We start from the raw sequence: 23,563 nt of genomic DNA, 5'->3' as shown, positions 1-23,563 counted from the left end.
ACCAGCAGTGAATGAGGGTTCCTTTCTCCCGACATTCCCACCAGCGCTGATTGTTCTTGTTCTTTGTGATATGTGCCAGTCTCATTGTAGTTTTGATTTGCATCTCCTTGATGTTAGTTATGTGGAACATTTTTTCATGTGCCTTTTGGCCATTTATATTTATTGATTATTATTTATATATATTGATTATATATATATTGATTATATTTATTGATTATTATTTATATATATTGATGTTAGTTATGTGGAACATTTTTTCATGTGCCTTTTGGCCATTTATATTTCTTCTTTGAGAAATTGTTCATTTCCAGAAGTGACTTATTAACCCCAGAAACTGAGGCCCACATTCTAAGAACTCCATGACTATAATGTCTACTTGGTAATTAATCATCTGGAGGAAAAGATGCCCTCTCCTCTGTTTTCCCCTTGAGTGTTTTTTAAGAGGATTGGATTCAGATTGTTTTGGTAAACCACAGACACTACAGTACAATTAGCAACTGTTTTTGAACACAGATACCAGAGCACTTGCAGTTGGAAAGATCATCACATCTCTCTGGATGAGATGTCACTTGCTCAATTTCAAAGTGCAGGTCAGGAGTCCTGTTTGCCAAGGTTGTGTAGTGCCAACTGAAGTTATACTTTGTGTTTATTACTCTTCACTGCTAGAGATTAGATGACAGTCACAGTTTGAAGGGCCCCCTTTTCAGAGAAGTTCCATTTACATATTTCACAGCAGTGCTTTCTACTCCAGAGAAATGAGAAATCTTCAATAGGTACTTTCAGAATGGAATACCCATTCTCAGGAACCGCTCTAATTTTCTCCAACTAACAACTTTACCTGCCTCCAATATGATCCTCACAATATATAACCAGTCTAGAAAATTCTTAAAATGTTATTGTTTTGCAAGCTGTCTGAATCCATTTTGGAATCTTGGTGACATTCTTCTAACTTTAGCAGTGGGGGTAAAATATCAATCCATACCCAGTGGAATTTTTGGTTATGACTTGGATTATAATATCCATTCACCCAACTGAAAACTTCCAAAACATAGCTCAGTTTTTTAAAAAAAAAAACAACAAAAACAATAGCACCCCACAGACACACAAAAACCACAGTGCTATACAAATTAGAGCTTGAAGGTCGCTAGGGACTTTTAGGTGCCTGAGAAGTTCTATAGTGCTGAGAGATCAAATGTAAGACCTTGCACGTGACATGTGCCTTACTATCAGCTATTTTCCAAGACTAATTTCTTCTGCTGTCACTGCTCTTTCATTGCTATTTCACTGGGGGATTTATCCAGCACATATAATCTAGTACCTATTCTGTGAAAGGACTTCATGAAATACAGAGGACATGCGGAATACCATAACATTGTGAAGGTTCTTAAAGTTAAATATCTATTATATAAAAGCCTTGTATAATTGTAAAAATGAGGGGTGAAAAAGAATAGGCATTGTGTACTTGATAGTATCCCTGAGCCATACAAGTTATTGGTGGTATGGTATATGTGTACATGCACATGTGTGTGTGTGTGTGTGTGTGTGTTTTGTTGGGCGGAACTACTAATCACTTCCTCCCATCAATTTACAGGCAATAAAACCATTCAATTGATTTCTAAAACCTGAGAATATAGCAATTCTTGGGCTCCATGTTTCCTAAGGCCATCCAAGGATGTTTGAGGGTCTCCAGAACCACATAAAATATTGTGATGTATGTTAGGTATGTGGTGCTGGAAAAACAGCCCCTGTTTTTTTATCTTATTTTTTGTTTGTTTGTTTGTTGGGCCACACACGTTTGACGCTCAGGGGTTACTCCTGGCTATGCTCTCAGAAATCGCCCCTGGCTTGGGGATACCATATGGGATGCCGGGGGATCAGACTGTGGTCCATCCTAGGCTAGCACTTGCAAGGCAGTCGCCTTACCTCGAGTGTCACCTCTCCGGCCCCTGTTTTTTGTTTTGTTTTATTTTGTTTTTTATCTTCTTGACACTTCCATATTTTATTTCAATTCTTCTCTCCGACTTTTCACCTCTCCACCATTAGCCACATCATCTCCAGCTGAAGAAGTCCATTCATTCACCCCTTTTTTCTCCTAATACCTACCAGTCTTCCTCACATACATAATCAAATCTCTGTCCATGTCAACTCTTTCTGCGTTCCTCAGCTTTCCCTGTTGAGTCCCAATTATTTTCCTCCTTCAAGTTACAATTGCTCTATAGATAACCATGGATCCTTTGACTTCTGGATTTCCCTGAGGTAAGCACTGTTGTGACTTGAGGTCTGAAGGGTGTGTAAAAAATTTGTTGACAGATTTGTACCAGAGATGTAGCTGGATTTTCTCTGATTACCTCAAATCAAACTTATCAACATTTTCTAGATTAATTTCTTCATAAATATCCTATCCTGATCTAAATAACAAACACCATTTTTCTATGCATCTTGACACTAGTAGATTGAGTTCCCTGAACTGACTTGGCTAAAAGAGGTCACCTACTCCCCTGCTTCTGTGATAATCTTTCTGTTATCTTCTGACAGTAATGATCTTGTCAAAATCACATTTCTCTACATCCTAGAGGCAGATTAAAAGTTCATTCAGTCACACTATTATTATTTGAAATGTTGTAACATCATTTGTGTCCATCGTTAATAAACTTAGAGGTGCTTTATAAAATAGAAAACACTTCAATTTCAAACTTCTGGAAATAAAAGACTTTCCAGAAAATAGATGTTTGTTGTCTGTTTCTCTTTCTAGAGAAATGGAATGAGTAAATCATTAATTTTGTAAATTTCCCTTCCCTTGGTTGTGTTGACTGGAAGTTGCACACATGCTTGGTTGTGGTTCTTGTGCACTCGACTATGGTGTTCACGTAGGGGTACATATATGCTTTCTATACTTGTATCCATATTCATTAGGAGCCACACTCAGTCACTGAGGTATTCGCACATACCTGACTATACTGGAAATATCACAGTCATTTGCCATATGGGGATTCCTGTACAGGAGAGCTGCATTCAGCACATATGGACTCACCAGAGACTGAACTTGAGGCCTCGTGATTGCAAGGTGATTTTTCTGCCACTGAATCAACTTTGGACCCTAATTTTGTACTTTTGGGGGGACTAAGTTTGGGACCCATATCTAACTGTGCTCATGGCTTACTTCTGAGCTCTGGGATCACTCTCAACAGGGATCAGGGGAAAATAAGTGATACCAGTGAGGTAATTTGGATCACTCACTTACAAAGCAAGTGAATCATACATTGTATTATCTCCTGGCCTCAAATTTTGTATATAAAAAGTAAAGCAGATTTATTCAGGAAATAAAGGGAGGACAGGATAGAAGTATATAAATATCAGTGATCAAGAGAGAACATCAGCTTTTTCAGAGTGGAATAAAGTCACTTCCCAAGCACAGATGTGTAAGGTCATTTTCTTGGAATGGGGAGATATTCCCTAAAGTAAGAAAGTTTACATTTAAGGCAGATCTGCATTAAAAGGGCAAAGGCAAAGATACAAACATACACATATAAGGAAGAAATTTGCACAAGTGCACCTAATTTTGCACTATTAATGTTAAATACCTTTTTAAAGAATGACGGAAGACAGGGGATAAATCTCTTCTTTGAGTAGCCTAGATTCTTTTAGTAAATTATTTTAGCCAAAAGAAAATCAAGAGCCAACATTTGGGACAGAATTGAAGCTTTCTCAAACTCTAAACAGTCAAGACATGTGTGCTACATTTAGAACTAATAGGCATGCACTGTTTTAGAATCCCAGATGACTGCGAAACTCATTTAATAGTCATCAATGCTGATGCCAACCCTCTCCAGGATCCATAATAGAAATAATTTTTGCTAAGAGGTTGGGTATGTCTAGGCAGAAGCTGTATGGCATAGTGTTGGGGGAAAAAAGGTCTTGACTCTGGTTTACTCATAGAGTCTGCCTAGCTCTGTCATTTACTGAGTGACTATATTCCCCAGGTATAAAATGGAAATAGTAAAGTGCTTTGTTATACCTGGGTGTTGTGTCTTCAGTTTTCTGACTTTAACTAGAATCAGGCACTGTTTTAAAATGTTCCAGATGTCAATTCGTTGACTTTTGATAATACTAGAAGCTATATTCTATTATCTATTTAATCACAGAGAGGTTAAATATTTTAACAAAATCAGGGGGCCAGAGAGATACCATGGAGGTAGGGTGTTTGCCTTGCATGCAGAAGGACGATGCTTGGAATCCCGGCATCCCATATGGTCCCCCGAGCCTGCCTGGAGCTATCTCTGAGCGTAGAGCCAGAAGTAACCCCTGAGCACTGCCGGGTATGACCCCCCCCCAAAAAAAACTCAGTACATACAGCATGCTGCAAACAGTGTCTCATAGAAAGTGAACACCTAATTGATGTCAGTCCTCACAGACAGACACCCTCCTGCAGGTCCCTCTTTCCCAGCAGGGGCTCTGCTGCAATTCTCTGAAGTTCTCAGACAAAAATGTGTGAACTGGTACAAAGAAAGGTGACAGTTACACAGAAGATACTCAGTGTTATAATTAAAAGGCAACAACTAATATCTTCTCCCTGTAAGTTTTGAATCCTTTTCAAAACACAGGATAATTGATTAAAAGAAAAATAGAAACCATCAACTGAAGTCTGGTCCTCTGTGTCACACAATACAAGAAGCCAGTTCTGCCCTTATCCCATACTAAGCCTTCTCTCCAACACACAAACCCTCACCCTCATCTTTCTAATTTAGTGAGAGGAATCCAGAGCTGGATAGGGTTATATGACTCAATTTCCATAAAGACTGGGGACATGGTCTAAAGTACCCACTAGGGGGCGCGTAATCAATAGGTCAGAAAAGGCATTAAGATGGTTGGAATGAAGGACGAATTTTCTAAGAGGTGGTGAACCTAGCTGAGAAAATTTCAGCATTGGCTTGCCAGATACACACATAGGCATTTTCATCAATTTGTCCTACCCTTTCTTAAAAACAATATAAACCGTTCTCAAAAACATCCCTAAGAATTGAACTTCCACTTCTTGACATGTTAGGGTTAATCACAGTCTAAATCTATAGAAAGAGTTCCCAGCCTGGTGCTGTCCAAAGACAGAGCCTTGTGTAGTCAGTGACTCAAGCTCACACCTTGAAGATGATGTTCCCCAGATGTTTAGTGAAAATAGCAGGAGAGGATAGAAAAGAGGTCAAGTGTGGTCGATTTACCCTGGCATGGGAGTGGGCCCTTATATCCTGCTGCTGATTATTATACGGAAGATGTCATTCTTATTGAGGCGCCAATCAAGGAACTACTTTTGAATTGCGATTTGCATATCAGTTATGCATCACTGTTCTTAAATAGATAGTTCTTATAAATGGCTTTATTTCCATTAGAACAATATTTCAAGATTGACCCTTCTTTGCAATCCTTAACATATTAATTTAATTTTTTTGGTTTTTGGGTCACACTCAGTGGTGCTCAGGGGTTACTGCTGGCTCTGCACTCAGAAATGGCTCCTGGCAGGATTGAGAAACCAAATATATGGGATACCGGGAATTGAACCACCATTGGTCTTGGGTCTGTCACGTGCAAGGCAAATGCCCTACCACTGTGCTATTATTGCTCCGGCCCCATAACATATTATTTTTAAAAAGTTACTTGTAAAGCTTTTGCTGCCATTTTTCTTTTCTCTCTCTTTTATTTTGTATTTCCTTTGTTTAATATTTTTATTTTATATTTTTTTAATTTTTATTTTGATCATAGTGGCTTACACATCTTTCACATTAGTATTTTAGGTACACATTGACATTGAATCAGGGGAATACCCACCACCAAATTTGTCCTCCCCCCTTCCCCGTTCCCTTTCTGCAATCCATAACCCCCACCATCACCCCCTGGGCTGCTAGAGTAGGTGGTCCCCTCTTTGTCTAGCTTACTATCAGTGATCATACATCTGTTTGGTCCTGGTGCCCTCCCTTGTTTCTCCCTCTATTTGAGAGGCTGAGCTAGATAAATTGAGTTATGTGGTTTTGTTTGAGGGAAAGAAAAACAATAGAATGGGGTAAAGATTAAGCAAAAAAATGTTTAAAAAAATAAAAATATCCTGAAAATATCCTTCTATTGGCTATCAGCCTCAGTTTGAGAGAGGACTTGAGAAAGGTAATTGAAACACCATAACAATACAAAAATAAATGTCAAATTAAATATCTAGTTAGCCCTACAGCAATAAAGAGAAGCACTACACAATAGTCTCGGTTCTGAATTCAAATCATGCCGGAGTGCAAAAAGAAAGAGAAAGATAAGATAAAATAATATAAAATAAAAAAAGGAGACATCAACTTCAATATCTACACCAAAATAAGGACGTCAAAAAAATCAATCTTTTCTCTCTTTTTTATATAAAATATTTTTTATATTTCCTCTTGGTTTGCAATTCTTTAGGATTCAGGAGTGCTGCTTCATGCCTTCTCTGTGCTTAAGCATCACTGTTCCAACATTGTATAGTGTTAGTGTTATTCCAGAAACAGAATGCTTCTCTTTCAATTTCTTCTACCTTTCTCCTTTCCTCTGCTAACACCATACTTTTCACAGACTAAAATTTCTCTTCTTTATTTTTCCAATGAAGAGAGGAGAAGGCAGAAAATAAGGCTCTTACTGAATGCCAGTGAGTAACCTTGCCTGAAGTTTGAATTGCCTTTAAGCTTTTAGTGCTGAGAACAAGTCCCTCCATTTTTGCAAGTGTGAGTTCCCAACATGTGGGTCTGGATGTCTGGAAGTAGGCCTCTGCAATTCCCATCTCTTCATTTCTTCTCTCTCTCTCTCTCTCTCTCTCTCTCTCTCTCTCTCTCTCTCTCTCTGTATGGAGTAGAGTTTTGATAATAATCCTGTATATTCTGCACTTCCAGGGAAAAATGGAGGGGCTTATTGGTGGTTATTTAGAAAAGTCAGGATAAAAGAATTAGAGGACCCCACTTCTTAAGAAGTGTTTGTCGGGAGCACATAAATTATTGGAATACCTCTGGCTCCCCTTCATAAAGGTTCATATTCTAAAACCTGCCATTATGGATTCATACAAGAAGGTTTATGGCTCAATGCTAAGTAGGTTTAATTCCTGGGGCAAAAAAGAATGGAGAGGGAAAGAGAAAAAAGGAAAAGAAAGAAAGAGAGGGGAAGGAAGGAGAAAAATGGAAAGAAGAAAGGAAGAACAAAGGATAGAATGAAGGAAGGATAGAAGGAAGGAAGATTATCAATAAGGAAGAAGGCAGGATGGAAGGATAGATGTAAGGAAGGAACATAAAATAGTGAAGAAAGGAGGAATGGAAAGAAGGCAGAGGGAAGGAAGGTAAAAGGAAGTGTAGAAGAAAGGAAGAAGAAAGGATAGAAGAAAAAGGAAAGATGGAATTACGGAAGAAGGAAGAAAGAATGAATGAGTGGTGGAAGGAAGGAAGGAAGAAAGGACGGAATGAAGGAAGAAAGAAAGAAAAAGAAGAAAAAAGAGAGATGAGAGAAGAGGAGGGAAAGGAAGAGGAGAGGAGGAAGAGACAGGAGAGAAGAACTGAAGAGAGGAGAGAAGGGGAAAAGGGGAGGGGAGAAGTGAGGAGCAAAAAGAGAAAAAAGAGGAGAGAGTGGAGCTGGAGAAATAGTACACAGAGCTTGGGGGTTGCCTTACTTGCTGCAGATGCCTGGCATCCCATATGATTTGAGCATGACCAGGAATAATTCCTGAGTACAGAGCCAGGAGTAATCCCTAAGCATTTTTGAGTTTGACATTAAACAAAACCCAAAACAAAATTTAAAACATTTAAAAAAGAGAAACAGGAGTAGAGAGGAAGAAGAGAAAAAAAAACAGGAAAAAAAGAGCAAAAAGAGAGAAAATAGAGAGGTAGAAGAGAGTAGGAAAGACGAAGGGGAATTATTTACATGGGGATTTACTCAATCCCCAAACATTTTTCTTTAGCAATTCCTATGCCAGAAATAAAGAACTTGAGGCATATTTTTATAATGACTTGGTAAGATCATACATGGACTAAGTAGCTGGAATGATTGGATCTGAACTCACAATTATTTTTAACGTTGGGGTGGTGTCTTCCGGACAATACTATGGGCATCCAAGGCCATGTGGCTGTTGGGACAAGGGTTAAACATATCCTGGGAATCACACATTTAGCATGTACTCTAGCCCTTTGAGGTCTCCCCTTATTTTAAAGAGTACCAACTTTTCACTAAGCTTGAACTGCCTTTCCTGAAGTCTTGATATTCCTCTTTGGGGCGCAGACTGAGGAAGTGGTTTGGATTAGACTTCTGGAAAACAGTAGTCATCACTAGATGAGGCAAGCTGTCTGGAAGCCGGAGGAGGCAGTAATGAGGAGGCAATTGGTGCTGAGTTCTAATGGACAACCCGTTGGCATGCAAGACCAATGTCAATGCTGACAAGGACTGGGGCCAAAATTGGGGTGCTGTGATTTTAAAAAAGTCTATATGGCTCAGCTGAACTTCCTGTTTCCCTGACCTATGCTCCTTCATCTTGGCAATAACCAAACAAACCTAGGAACTGAGGCTTGTGTTGGTTTCTTAAAGTAATCCCATCATCTTTACAACATAAATGGCAAATAAATGTTCATGTAATCACTCCCCAAATCTTCTGTGGTTGCAGGAGACTCCTTCTGTTCCACCAAGCCCAAAGAATACGGGCATGCTGATCTGGTTTGCAGCAGTTAGACATAGTTGCTTAACTTGAACAAATTTAAATTTATCAAGCATTTAACAACATTTTAAATAGAAGATTCTGGGACACATTGAAGTTTTATTCCTGGTCTTATAGCTTTCTACTAAGTAGAAAGTATAGCCTGGGGACCATTATGAACTTTTCTGTACCTCTAGGTGTGTTATCTATTATAAATGCAATACAAAATCTATTTTATGGCTGGAAAAATAGTACAGCGGGTAAAGTGCTTGCACTGGACACATCTGATCTGGGTTCAATCCCTGGCACTTCATCAAGAATAAACTTTGAGTAACGGAGTCAGGCGAAAGCCCTGAGCATTGCCAGGTATCACTCACACACACACACACACACACACACACACACACACACAAATTATTTTTTATAGATTGTAGAGAAGATTCAAAGAGAGTAGATCAACTCAGGCATCCCATAGTAATCAGTAGGTGGTAACCCTGGAGAGCTTCCTGAACTGGATCATATTATGAGCTAGATATATAAAGAGATAAATCCTACTCTAAAAAGTCTCACTGTGGAGTGAAAGAGAGACTCCATGGAACAAATACAGAAATGGCAGAGTAAGATTTATATGAGTGATATGAGGGCAAGCTGAGAGGGGAGGTTCATTGGTGGGCAGGAGCTCAGTCTGGGTAGAGGTATGGAAAGACATCTTGGAGGCTGTGACAAAAAGTCAGAAGAGGAATTTCAATTTTAGATAACCTTAAATGTAGCTTGAATGCTCAAGATTTCATAAGGGAACACCGGATAAACAGTTTCCTGCTCTTTAGCCTTACTTTGAAAGCACGGGACCTTTCAATAAAAATAAAAGCACTTATTTATAAGGAATCTTGGGTGCTGAAACAATATGGTTTAATAAAATTTCACATTAAAATTTGCTTAGACAAGATGCCCTGCAACAGATCAATGGCTAAAGAAACTGTGGTATATATATATATATATATATATATATATATATATATATATATATATATATATATATATATATACAATGGAATATTATGCAGGCATCAGGAGAGATGAAGTCATGAAATTTTCCTATACATGGATGTACATGGAATCTATTATGCTGAGTGAAATAAGTCAGAGGGAAAGAGGTAGACGCAGAATAGTCTCACTCATCTATGGGTTTTAAGAAAAATGAAAGACATTCTTGCAATAATTTTCAGAGACAAAAGAGAGAAGGACTGAAAATTCCAGCTTACTGCATGAAGCTCAACACAAAGAGTGATGAGAGCAGTTAGAGAAATAACTACATTGAGAACTATCATAACAATGTGAATGAGTGAGGGAAGTAGAAAACCTGTCTAGAGTACAGGCAAAGGTGGGGTGGGGAGGAGGGAGATTTGGGACACTGGTGATGGGAATGTTGCACTGGTGAAGGGGGGTTTTCTTTGTATGACTGAAACCCAATCACAATCATGTTTGTAATCAAGGGGTTTAAATAAAGATATTAATTAAAAATAAATTTTGGTTAGAGTGTGGGAAATGGGACAAGAAGATTAAATTAAATCATACTGTAATGGGTAGAGGAAAATAAATTAATATTTGAGTAGGAATCAATATTTTCAAGTTCCTAAAATATGCCAGACTTTAGCATGTATAATTATTTCATTTAATCCTACCATAGTGATCTAATGAAGGTTAGCATGTCCTTTTTATTACAGAAGAAAAATCTAAGCCTCAGAAGATATAAGTTGTATGAACAGATCTGTGTGACTAGTTGCAAAATCAGTCTAAGAAGCTAGACTCATCCAATTTCAAAGTTCATGCTGTCTTTCTACTCTGACTGGCATCTCCAACACATATATTTACATAGGCACCTGCTCCTTCCTTTTCCAAAAAAAAGCCTGGCATTTAAAAAGTGTTCTACATCCTTGCAATTGTACCAACATGGACAAACTGGTGCATGATGTGTCTGAAGCGTAAACATGAGAGGTGCCCTTGAACAGCAGAATCTTTCAACATCACTGTCATGGACCAATTGCATTAATGGTCCTGATCAATGGACAATAGCCTCTTTATAGCCATACCTTTTGCAATATGACTCTGAAGTTCCTCTTGTTACAAGATAGAATCTACTTCCCTCTTTCACAGTGGACCTGTACCTGTGACTGTGAAATGATGGAAGGCTAGTGTGGGACATCTGTAGTGTGAAAAACTGTCAAGCCTGGGCACATGTGAAAGGGACATCAGCCAGTCTGGCTTTCTTAGATAACGCTATTGCAGATTTTGGCTAACCTGATCATAAGCCATGGTCACTTACCTAAATCCAGTTTGTTTGTTTGTTTGTTTGTTTTGTTGTTGTTTTTGTTTTTGGGTCACACCCGGCAGCGCTCAGGGGTTACTCCTGGCTCTATACTCAGAAATCGCTCCTGGCAGGCTCGGGGGACCATATGGGTTGCCAGGATTCGAACCACCATCTTTCTGCTTTTAAGGCAAATTTCTTACCTCTGTGCTATCTCTCTGGCCCCTAAATCCAGTTATTATTACTTAGGTAAGTCCATTCAAACAATGGATGGACTCATGAGAAGGTGGGAAGTTTTATAGTTTTAAGCTGCTACAAGTTGGAATGACTTATAAGTCAGCAGTCATTTACTGATAGAACAAAAAAGCAAATTACTTTGTTATTAAAAGCCAGTGAAGCTGAGCGTTTTGTTATTTTATGTTAGTCAGTATTCAGTTTGGATTAATTTTTCCTGCGATCTAGTCACCATCTTGGGGTCTTCCTCTATTTTCATCTTAGGAATGCCCTCTGCTGTGTTTTCTGAACTTTATGACTTTCTTGATAAATGTCCTTGTTTTCTTTTTTTTTTTATTTCATTTGTTTGTTTTGGGTTTTTTTTTTTTTTGTAGCAGTGATATTACTTTAATGACTCATTAGTGAAAGTGCTTTTTACTTCATGACTAACATACGTAAGCCCCATTTGAAAATTTGTTTTTGCTTCTGTTCTTTAAATGTTTTTGTTTGTTTATTTTGGGGCCACACATGGTGGCACTCAGGGGTTACTCCTGGCTCTGTGCTCAGAAATCACTCCTGGTAGGCTCAGGGACCATATGAAATGCCTGGAATTGAACCTGGACCCATCCTGAATCAGCGTGTGCAAGGCAAATGCCTTACCGCCATGCTATCAATCCGGCCCCTGTTCTTTAAATTTTTTTAAATAACTTTATTTAATCACATTGTTTATAAAGTTATTCATATAGTTTTTCCACAGTAATAAGCTTCAGTCTTACAATGTACAAAACACTTTACCAGTACACATTTCCAACCACAAATGTCCCTAGTTTCCCTCCTGCCCTTCCCCTGACTGCATCTGTGGCAAACATTTTTCATCTCTCTCTCTCTTCTCTCACTCTCTCTTTCTCTCTCCATGTTTTTTTTTTCCTTTTAAACACTGTGGTTTGCAGTATTGGTATTGAAGGGTTATTATGCATATCATTTCCTTGTTTTGATTGGGAACATCTTTTAGGAGTTGCCTGAAAATGATTGACTAGATTTAGAGACAGCATGTACTTGGAATGTCATTATTCTACCTTACATTTAATTTTGGTTTAATTAGAGTTTTGACTTGGAAACATTTTCTCCAGAATTTGAAGGCCCTCTTTCATGGGCTTCTCTTCCTCTGTAGCTATTGATATATCTGATCCTATCTGAAGCTTGTTCCTGTATAAGATATCAGTTTTCCTTCTCTATATGCTTCTAGGTTTATCTTTTTTGCACCAATTGTAAAGGGTTTTTATATGATTTACTTTAATATAGATTTGTTTTTATCCACTATGCTAGACTCTCACTCAGTTCTTTTAACCAAGCTAAACTTCTTCACTTCAGAGAATTTTTCTTGATATTTTTTCTTGGGTGAATTTTTCCTTTTTATTATTTTCTTTAGCTCCACAACTTCAATTATTTGCATGCTTCATCTACTAATATTGTTCTCAACTTTTATTATTATAAGCTTCCATTAATTAAATTTGTGCATTTGTTTTTAAACTTGAAATAGTTTTTCTTCTTTTTTTTCAGGTGTTTTTGAATGCTTTTATTTTTAATATTGGCATGTTTTTCTTTCAAGATACATAATCTCTTATCACAAACTAGGTCCACAGGCTTTCTATTTTGTGAATTATCTGTTTTCCATGGTTAAGAGTCATAGGAAACTAAGAAGCCTGAATGCCAGGAGGGCTTGAGATTTGATCTTCACTGTAGAATATTTTTTTGGACACATCTTTGGGAGCAATAATTTTAGTATCTTTAGAATTTTCTCCTAGGTTTAGCAGAATCTCTAGGAAGACTGGGCCTATAAGCTATATTCTTAGCCTTCTGGAAGCTATGCTTGAGGAGAAGGCTAAGGATTTTCAACATTTCTCTTGTATAGTAGAAATTTTCAATATATTTCCAGTATCAAGGGTGAGCAGTCAAACTCTGTCTCTCCAAATAGTAAACTTCAACTCCTTTTTATTAAAATTGAGAAAGAATAGTTAATTAACAACATTGAAAAGGAAAGAGATTTGGAGTTCTAATGGCCTAATCTATAAACTTATCTTTCCATTTTAATCGCAACAAGGTCATCAATGCTCCAAATTTCTGAGTTTTTTAGAATTCTGCTACACAGACATCATTTATTCCCAACTCACTTCTGGTTTGGGTCTCAACTTTGCTCAATAGATTATCAATTAATTGTCTAGTTTCTGGTTTTTTGTAGCTGCTGACCCTTGCCATTGTCTTAGACCTTGTTGGTTTTTTTAATGTTTATTTTTAAAGAGATTTGTTTAGTCTCCTCTCTTTCACTGAAGGTCTGGACTAGTACTTTAAAAATCTCACTTTACAATACCACAGTTTGAAAACAGTGGACTACATAACTCCTGTGGAAAGTCTAAAAGACTCTGATGCAAAACATTAACCATCAGAAACCCCATGAACCAAATTAGAGACACAGGTTCATTTCCCTTAGCCTTTTAAAATTTTCCAATAACTGCTCTGAACTGGACAATAAAACTCATTCATGAATTTCTTATTATTACTTCAGTAACATGAAAAAGTCACTACATATACAAAAGTCAGAGGATATAATGTTAAAGTCAACATAGCAGTGGTCATTATACATGCATAAATGATGGATTATTATTGGAAAGCTCCAAATGTCATTTACAAAAGGCCAAAGCTCTGCACTTCGAGTGGTGCTCAGGGTTTAGTTACTCCTGGCTGTGCACTTAGGGATCATTCCTTGTGGGCTAGGGAGACCATATAGGACACCAGGGATTGAACCTGGATTGACTGCATGCAAAACAAGCACCTTACCTACTGTACTATTGCTAGGAACCCCGAACCATGATGTTCTTAAGTGTGTCTTACTTGTCTACAGAAGTTGAAGGTTTCCTTTCTATTACACCTGTTGTACCAATATTGAATGATTGGCTCTGAATTTTGTCCTTGAAACTATAATTTTAATATGTGATGACTCAGCTTTCAGTTTCACAGAAGAAAACAGAGTCATGGGAGAAAAATGCATTTTCGGCCAGGGATTGTTGAGCAGATTTTTGTATCTTACTGAATCAGCCAATCTTCTTTTCTGCTTCTTTTCTTTGCACTTTTATTAGCCAGAGTTTATCATAAATCACCAAAGGGTCAGTGTTGACAAATAATTAAGGGTACTTGTGCTACTTAACTCAATAAAGGTGAAAGAAAAAAATACGTGATTTTAAAGGTGTATTGACAACAATAATCTCAAGTAAAACTTTTTGAGATTTTTTTTGTGAGAAAATCTATTCTTTCAGAAAAAATTCTGTAAAATAGTGATAAGAGATGTCTTTTAGGGGGAGTGCTTTGCCCAGGGCCAACCTAGGTTCAATCCTCAGCATCCCCAATGGAATTCTGAGAAAACAAAATTTATCCTGAATATTAACTTCACTCGAAAAAAAGCAATTGGATCATTAAAGTATAAGCAAATAGAGCCATAAAATTATCTGATCGGGCTCTCTTTCCTACCCCCTCTCACCTCTGTCAACCTATGTGAATCAGTTGGTTATGACTTATGACCTCTTAAATTTTCCTTGACTTCCTTTATTAAAAGATGTTAATTAATAAGGGACTTGCAGATTGCTTCTGGGCATCACTGTTAAGGTGAGATTCTATGAAATGAAAACCCATAAATGGTAGATCAAGCAAACATAATAGAACTTTTCACAGATTTTGAAGGCAGAAAATAATGATTCAAAATATTAAAACAACAAAGCTTCTCCTTTCAAAATTTTGTTTCTATTACACCAAAGACTTTTGAATTTCAGAAATAAAGTAGTTCTGCCTGTTTTGCCTGATCATTGGTAAGATTTGGTTTAGTAGAGGTTTTGCAACCAGAGACTTTCTTTTCTTTTTTCTTTTTCTTTTTCTTTTTTATTTTGGGCCACAGTGGTGATGCTCAGGGGTCACTCCTGGCTATGTGCTCAGAAACCATTCCTGGCTTGGGGGATCATATGGGATGCCAGGGGATAGAACCATGTGTAGTCCATCCTGGGTCAGCCTCTTGCAAGACAAACACCCTACCGCTGCACCATCGTTCTGGCCCCCCAACCAGAGACTTTCAAGGATAAATATTCACACATCTTCCTGTTGATTTATCAGTCTGCAGCCATTGCTGATTAAGAAACTGAAGAATCACAGACAAAAAGGTTTATAATAGGAGAAATAAAAGTGTTTATTATGAAAGGGTTCAAATTCTTGTTTATCTGTGACAAGATAACAAGAAAAATCATAATGAACAAAATCTTTTATGGTTTTGTATTTCAAAAACACATAAATAGCTACATATAAATAAATTTATCCCCTGGGTATCTCCCAGAAGCAACTAAAAAAATTCTTGGTGGTCTTTAAAAGTGGATGTATAACCAGTACTTCCCAAATCCTAACCACTGGAAATCATGTCCAGCAATACAGATTTATTCAAACTTCTTCCCAGGGTCTAACTATTCTTAGTCCTGGGGAATGTCCTTAGCAAGTGGTTGATATCTGGAAGGTGAAATGGAGGTAAGGTTTGGAAGGAGAAAGGAGATATATCCACGTCTACAGTTAGAAGCCTTCCCACAGAACACTTCAGGGGGTGAGAAGCTTCTAAGTGGGAGCTGGAACAATTTTTGTCAATTATGAATTGGGCCTTCATTTCAGAAAGCAATGCCGTTTTTATAAAATGGACCTGCTTGCAAATATAAAAAACAAAGGGAATAGAAAATTTTATACTGAAAAAAGATTCCCCAAATAATCAGTAGTACATTGCATCTGTGAAGGTTCCAGCTCCCTGTGGTTATGTCTTTTTCATTTCTTTCTAAGGTAATGGTGAAGGCTACACCCCAATCTTGATATCCACATTCTGCAGGTTCCTTGTCTCATCAGCTGTCATAAACTGGTCTGGGGTCTCTGATGGTTCCTTGTTCACCAAGTGCACCATCTCCTGAGACTTGCTGGCTTCTCCATTGAGTCCACTTGGTTTTCTATCTTCCACTGCTCCATTACCATTGTTGATCACCAGCTTTTTCTTTTGCCCGCACCTGATAATTTAAAAAAAAAATCAAATAAGAAAGAAGCACAAGAATCCATCAATACTGGCTATCATCATCATTTTTCCTATGGTTTACGGTGGTCTTAGTTACATGTTATTGAATTTTAATAATGTGTCCTTCTCAGCATAAGGTTCTGGGACCATCAGTGAAAGCTACTACCTGTGATTGTTTATGAAATGAAAATTCTTAGCTTCTTCTTAACTATAATGAATTATTGAACTCTAGGAACAAGGGCCCAGGACCTATGCATTAATGAACCCCCAGGTTCATTAATTCATACTTGAATTTAATTATTGGTGTATCAAACTCTGGAAATTGAAATCAGTAGCATTATCCTTCACTATTTCAGATAAAGAAAACTTGTAACTCTGAAAATTTAATAAAATGCCCCAGATAATTTAGAAAAAAATGAAAGTTATATAACCAGGATCCCAAACTTTGATGTGCCTGAATCTCAAGTTCTAATTTTTCCTCCACATATTACCTAATGCAAAACATCTGCTTCCTTTAAACAGTCTGGGAATTTCTGCAGATTTGAATAAACCATCAACATGATGACTATAACTCTTTTTGATTTGTGTATTCAAGAATGTTCCATTACTTCCTCTCGCAGTCTATATTTTGTTGGTCCTAGCAAGATCATTAATATAGATACTGAGAATAATGAGACATTTTTCTAGAAGTGCAAAGCTATATTATTTTTGTTTTTGTTTTGTTTGTGTTTGTTTGTTTGTTTATGGGCACACACAGCTGTGCTCAGGGCTGACTACTGGCTCTGTGCTAAGGGATCATTTCTGGTAGACTCTGGTCAAGCATATGGAGTGCTGGGGATCAAATCTGGATGAGCCACATGCAAGGCAAGTATACTCCCAATGTATTATTTCTCTGGCACAAAGGATATATTGGCTTTATTTTCAACATTGGATAATTTCAATTTAATCCTGGATATAGAAAGTAGAATGAAGACAGATAATTCACTGCTTCTTTAAATTTTTTTTCAATAACTTAAGATTCAAATGTAAAAGGCTTAGAAGGGCCTTGCTGTTATCTAGTTCTTGGATCATAGCATTGTCATAACATTGTCTCCCTCCACCCAGCCTAATGCAATGCTCACTCAATTCTATAAAATGATCACTACTGATACACATCTAGAAGCTTAATTATTTTTATAGGAAGCCCAATTGCACAGACTTATACCTGCAAGCTCTTAGAGAAGAGAAAATATGGGCTAGCATTTATTCCTCAATGCTAGGCACTTTCCACACAATTTCACACAATTGCCACAATAACCCTGAAAAGCAGCTATTATTTCTTTTACACAGCAGTAGAAATTGAGATCCAGTGAGGTTTGAAAGCTTGCTTGAAGTTCTATAGCTAATAAGATGGTCAGAGCCAGTGTTCAAATCTGGGTCTTCATGACCAAAATCCTGATGTTGGCCCAACTCTATTAGTGTGGCAAGTCATCTGAGATTTGAAAACAGCTTGAAGTCAGAATTGTTCACTGTGCTGCTGGATATTTATACTTGTAGAGGCAAAACTTCGATTATTCCTGATCAAGGGCCATTTCCTCTATGTCTGCCAAAGCCATAAACTTTAGTCTCCTGTTTAGGGAGATAGAATTAATGCCATAGGTAGATGCTGCATCCTTTAATTTGATCTTTCCAAGAGTATGAGGACAGATGTTTAAATCATAGAACCAATCATTGACCTGAGAATATGGGTGCAATCCACATAGATTCTTACTATAATGTGAGCTGCAGCAATTCACTTAACCTCTCCTAGCTTAAGTTTCTCATTTGTAACAGTAGACTATTAAGAGTACCAATCACATAGGATTGTGAAAAGCTCTTAAAAGGGAACCTAGCACTGTTTTTTCAAGTTTGTTGTAATTTATTCCTCTTGCAATCAAAATCTGGAAAAGAGTAAATGCAACAGAAGTAGTGGTTATAACTATTCTAAAACCAGAGAAATGGGTTCTGTTTGTGTCTTCTGGCTGCCTCCTCTTACCATGTGCTACTTTTACAAAGATGACAATTTCAAAGGTAAGAGATGAAATGATATTGTATTATTTCAAATTTTCTAAATGATCCTTTAGATTTTCAAATTCTCTAGTGATGTTTTATTCTTTTTCAAAGAAATTTCTATTTTCCTAATAAAAGATTAGTTGAGAAATCAAAAGAAATATTAAAGAAGTGACTTACAACTTTAATAAAAGCACATGGGATGAGGTGGGGTTTTGTGTTGTCAATCTAAATGAATATGGTTTGTTTTTTGTTTTTTTTTTTTGTTTTGTTTTGTTTTTGGCTTTTGGGCCACACCCAGTGGCGCTCAAGGGTTACTCCTGGCTCTGCACTCAAAAATCACTCTTGGCAGGCTTGGGGGACCAGATGAGATGCTGGGAACCTAACTGGGGTCCACCCTGGGTTGGCCATATGTAAGGTAAATGCCCTACCACTGTGCTGTCACTCCAGTCCCAATGAAGCTGATTTTGAAAGTGAGTAGCATTCAACCTGAAGAATTTAGAAAAGTTCTGCTTGGGTTTTTGTCTTGTCCTATTCCCCTTTGTATCTTGTATCTACTTGCACTCTTACAGGAGAACAGGGTGATTCTCACAAATAATACAGTTTAACATTTGGTACTCTAGACATTTAATAAGGTATTTCAAAAGAGAAGTTCTAATTCTTTATGTTATCTAGAGGGATTTTAAAAAAGTATGAAAGAACTGAAAATGGATTTGAATTCAATTTTATCATTGTGTAACCTAAAGACTGACATGTTTTCCAAATCTATACCACTAGTTATTTTAACACCTACATTGTGTTTACATCTTTGATTTTCTACAGTCAAAAGTCAGAGTTCTCTACCTAACTATATCTTCTTTTCAATTATATTTCTTCTCTTAAATTCAAGGTATTAGCCATGCAGGGAGCACACCATGTGGGAGGGGCCAGACTTGCAACTCACTATGATAGAGTGGGCAAATTAGGTGAGATTTAGAAACCAGCTTTAACAATCTTAAGGATATATCCTAGGAACACAAAAATCCAATACAAAAATCCCTTCCTCACACCTATATTCATTGCAGCACTATTTACAATAGCCAGATTCTGGAAACAACCAAGATGCCCTTCAACAGATGAATGGCTAAAGAAACCGTGGTACATATACAAAATGAAATATTATGCAGCCGTCAGGAGAGGTGAAGTTATGAAATTTTCCCTATACATGGATGTACATGGAATCTATTATGCTGAGTGAAATTAGTCAGAGGGAGAAAGAGAGACACAGAATAGTCTCACTCATCTATGGGTTTTAAGAAAATTAAAAACATTGAAATAATTCTTAAAGATGAGGGCTGGAGGACAGACTCAAGTTATGAAGCTCACCACAGAGTGGTGAGAGCAGTTAAAGAAACAACTCCACTGAGAAGTATCATAATAATGTCAGTGAGTGAGGGATGTAGAAAGCCTGTCTCGAATACAGGTGGGGGGGGTGGGAAGATGAGGCATTGGTGATGGGAAGGTTGCACTGGTGAAAGGAGTGGTTCTTGTTAGGACTAAAACCCAATTACAATTAAGTTTGTAATCACGCTGTTTAAATAAATAAATTATTATAAAAAAAGAAAACAGGTTACACACATTTAGAGCATGGGGAAATTTATCTTGAAAAATTTATAGGCATAAGCTTAAAAACTGATTTATGTATCTCCTCCCATACATATTTAAAGATTGTTTTTTTTATTATGTCAAAACTGTCTTTTCAACATGGTAGTCACTACATACTTGAATTTTAACCTAATTTTAAAAATTGCATGAAATAAAGGTTAGATTTCGTTTTTTCTTTCTTTTTTTTTTTTTTTTTTGGCTTTTTAATTTGGGGAAGGGGCATAGTCAGTCCAAGATCTAAGTTCCAAAATCACACCTGGAAGGCTTGGGGGACTATATGGAATGCTGAAGATCAAACCCAGGTCAGCTACACGCAAGGCAAATAAATGCCCTACATGTTGTGCTATTACTCCAGCCCCCCAGTTTCATTTAAGTGAAGCAAACCAAGTACATTTTGAGTGCTTGGTCATCATATGTGGACAGTGATCACATATAAGGTTGTGTATGTGGAGGCATTTCCACTTGATGCCTGGATCTAGATGCAGAACAAAATTCACTAAGCACAAATTACTGCAATTTAGGGTGCAGCATATGAGAAGGAAGATATTTCTAAATCTTAGAGCTTACTGAAGAGGTGATATGGAGTAAAAAGTTTTGCATTGTCCAGTGGGGCTTTTGAAAAGTTCCACATGATAAATTCCATATATGTTCTTAAGAAGTGTGAACAAAAGTTCTATTTCCATTGGAAAGCTGCAAAACTCCAATTATATAAAAGGAATCAAGGAAAGGTGACGTGGGTTCTAACAGGAAAGAGAAAAGTTGAAGGGCTCCTGAATTCTCATCTTTAAGATGATTTGGCTTCCAGATCACTGTCAAGGGAAGAAAACTGAAAGCTAGCAAACCAATGCTGCCAGAAAACCCTGGGATACTTTTAGGAAAGAGGTGGTACCATTTTTTTTTTCTTTGTAATCTTTCAATTTCTTTCAAACCACATTTGCTGAATAAGTAACTGCCTTTTATAGGTTCCTACTTTCTTTTGTTTTTGTTTTTGTTTTTTGTTTTTGTTTTTTTAGGTCCCTACTTTCAACCAAGCTTTCTTTGATGAAAATAGGATTCTGAATGTTTCTAAAAAGTAATGCTCAAAACAGAAAGGACCTGGCCTCTTAAGAGGATTAGAAATGGGCTGGAGGCTTAGAAGACACAGTCCACAAGAAAGGACCTGTGCAGCCGGTAACCGCCCTTGAGCTGCATGGCAAATCTGTTTTCCATTATCAAATCAGGACAGAGTAATTTATGGCGTATAAGCAGCTACTTTCCCAGTGAGAGTCTGTTTGCCTGGTTGCTAGGGTGACCGATGGCTGTGGGAAGAGGAGGAGGGTGGCTGTGGGAAGAGGAGGAGGTTAGCAGTGAGGCCCCTTTTTGCTACTAATGTGATTAGGAATGACATGTGAGTCTAACCAGCCACACAGTATGGACTCCAGCTGCTCTGAGGGACAGACAGCTAAAACTTCCCCAAGATGTCCCTGCATCACCAATAGTATCTGGGTCAGCGTTTCTATAGTAACATATGCAGAGCTTATGGACTGTGTATATGAACAGAGGGGTGCATTCTAGGGCCTGACACAACAGTACTGATTTGAAACAATGGAATAATATTATTTAATTAAGCCAAGTAATCGAAGAGAAAAAGAAGGGCTAGAGAGCATTAAAAACTCTTTGTAGAAGTTTTCTGAAATGACATTGTTTAGATGAAAACAACTTTCTCCTCTTTCCCAAAACACTTCTCATTTCATCACTGTAGAGTCTTAGAAGGTTCTTCAAGGTTTTTTTCCCCTTAAATAATTTTCTATTGTGGCTCATCTTTTTTTCTTTCATATGCCATCAAAGATACAAATAATAGATAATATTACAGTATGCTCATTAATTTATAATGGTCTACACAGCATTTATTCATCTCTCAAACAGAGAAACTGTGCAGAGCAATACAATTAGATATATGTTGCTTTCCAAGAGCCAACAGGCAAGATTCTAGAAATGTCTCCGTGTCTCCTTTCAAATTTAGAGGCAATTTTTGGACTGTTAAAAGATCTGGTGATACAATAAAAGTAGCTCTGCTTGGAAATAAGATACCTGTGCATGTTAAGTAGGGGAAATTATAAAAAAAAATAATGCATGCTTACTGGGAATTTAACACTTATTCTTTTGGACTGTTCCTATTAAAGTTTTGTTGCTAAAATTACCAGTTTTTTTTTCACATTAAGTCACATTATTTCAGGAGCCTATCCATAGGTTTACCAGGTATATGTATCATATAAACAATTTCCCAAACAATTGACCTTAATTAAGAGAGGAGAGGGTTCTTTGGGGGAAAGAAAGAAATCAGTTCTAGGAAACTGACTATCTTTATTTAGACTTTAATCAGGGAAAGCTTTTTTATCATTGCTTGACTTCATCAGCAGTGTCAAAACACAAAACAAATAGCAAACATACAAACCCATAATAGCAAGATTTCTACAAGTTATAATCACAGACAAAACTAAGGGAGACAACTAATCCCTAATTCTTAATGGCATGTTTTTGCTCACGCATTATGAATGCACTTTAAAGAAATTTGTGCACAAATTTAAGCATTCAATAAATACACTTAATGAATATATATTTTATCCCTTCCTGATGAGATATATTTCTTAACTCTTATCATATTAATCTCTGTGAATTTAAACTGCCCTTCTCCCAAATTACAACCCACAAAAGGTTCAACCATTATTTAAATGAGATAGTCAAACCAATACTTAATAAAATAGTCCAAATAATCAGATTTTTTTTCTCCAAAGAGTATGTCAGAGTAGGGCTTCTTAAATACTACCATAGATATAAATCCCTGAGATCTTGTCTCAGAACCTACTTTGCAAGATATGGGGTGGAACTTGCAATTCTGCATTTCTATCAGGCTCCTACAGGTCTGTGTTCAGAGTACAAGTTATAAGAAGCTATACTATAAAGCTTATGTTCAAATCACATTTTTTCAAAGTCTTGGGCTCCAATAAAGCATACCCTTACCTTCTTCGACTGTTGACAGCAATGCAAACTGCGAGAATCAAAACCAGGCTCAAGAGTGATGTCAAGATTATCAGCCATTCTGGTATGAGTGAACCAAAAGACATATGTAAGATTGGGAAATGTTCTTTGCAAAAACAAAAATGCATTTATACATTGACCTAGACCAAACAAGAACTGGTCAGCACTATGTAAGGTTTCTACCAAAAGACTCTGACAAAAGGTAGTTGATATTGGAAGATTAATTTTAGGGATTTGCCCTACAGGCCTCATGTTTTAATCTCATGTTATCATCAGTCAGGATTTCCAAATCGTGCCAGGAGAAACATGTTTCATACAAGAAAAATATAATCTGTTAAATGTAATAGTTGTCTTTGGTTAAATATTAAATAGACTAAAGTAAATGATTTCTTTTTTTTAAAGAAGCATTCCTTTCTTTTCAATAGCATCCACTGTATGTTTTTATTAGAATACAAAGGTGGAGACCAGATCCTAATATGGGGAGGGGGACATTTCATTCTTGTGGAGGGTTAAATTTATGCACATTGGCAGGGAGAATCATTGGGCCAAACACACAAAAGTCTTCAAAAAGTACATACTTTTAATACAAAAATTATGCTTTCAG

General features: G+C 37.1%; 1 protein-coding gene across 1 annotated transcript in view; it reads right to left on the bottom strand.

Moving 5' to 3' along the window:
• Positions 1–15,392: 15,392 nt before the first annotated feature.
• Positions 15,393–23,563, bottom strand: part of CD44 (CD44 molecule (Indian blood group)) — an 88,669-nt gene continuing 80,498 nt past the window's right edge. The window contains exons 16-17 of the mRNA XM_049779639.1: positions 22,942–23,020; positions 15,393–16,264 (exon numbers count right to left, since the gene is read on the bottom strand). Of these exons, the coding sequence (XP_049635596.1) occupies positions 16,060–16,264; positions 22,942–23,020 (284 nt within the window). The 3' untranslated portion in view covers positions 15,393–16,059. The remainder of the gene's footprint in view (positions 16,265–22,941; positions 23,021–23,563) is intronic.

This window comes from Suncus etruscus, chromosome 9 (genome assembly GCF_024139225.1).
Source record: "Suncus etruscus isolate mSunEtr1 chromosome 9, mSunEtr1.pri.cur, whole genome shotgun sequence".
NCBI lineage: Eukaryota > Metazoa > Chordata > Mammalia > Eulipotyphla > Soricidae > Suncus > Suncus etruscus.
This window is presented reverse-complemented; position numbering and strand designations above follow the sequence as displayed.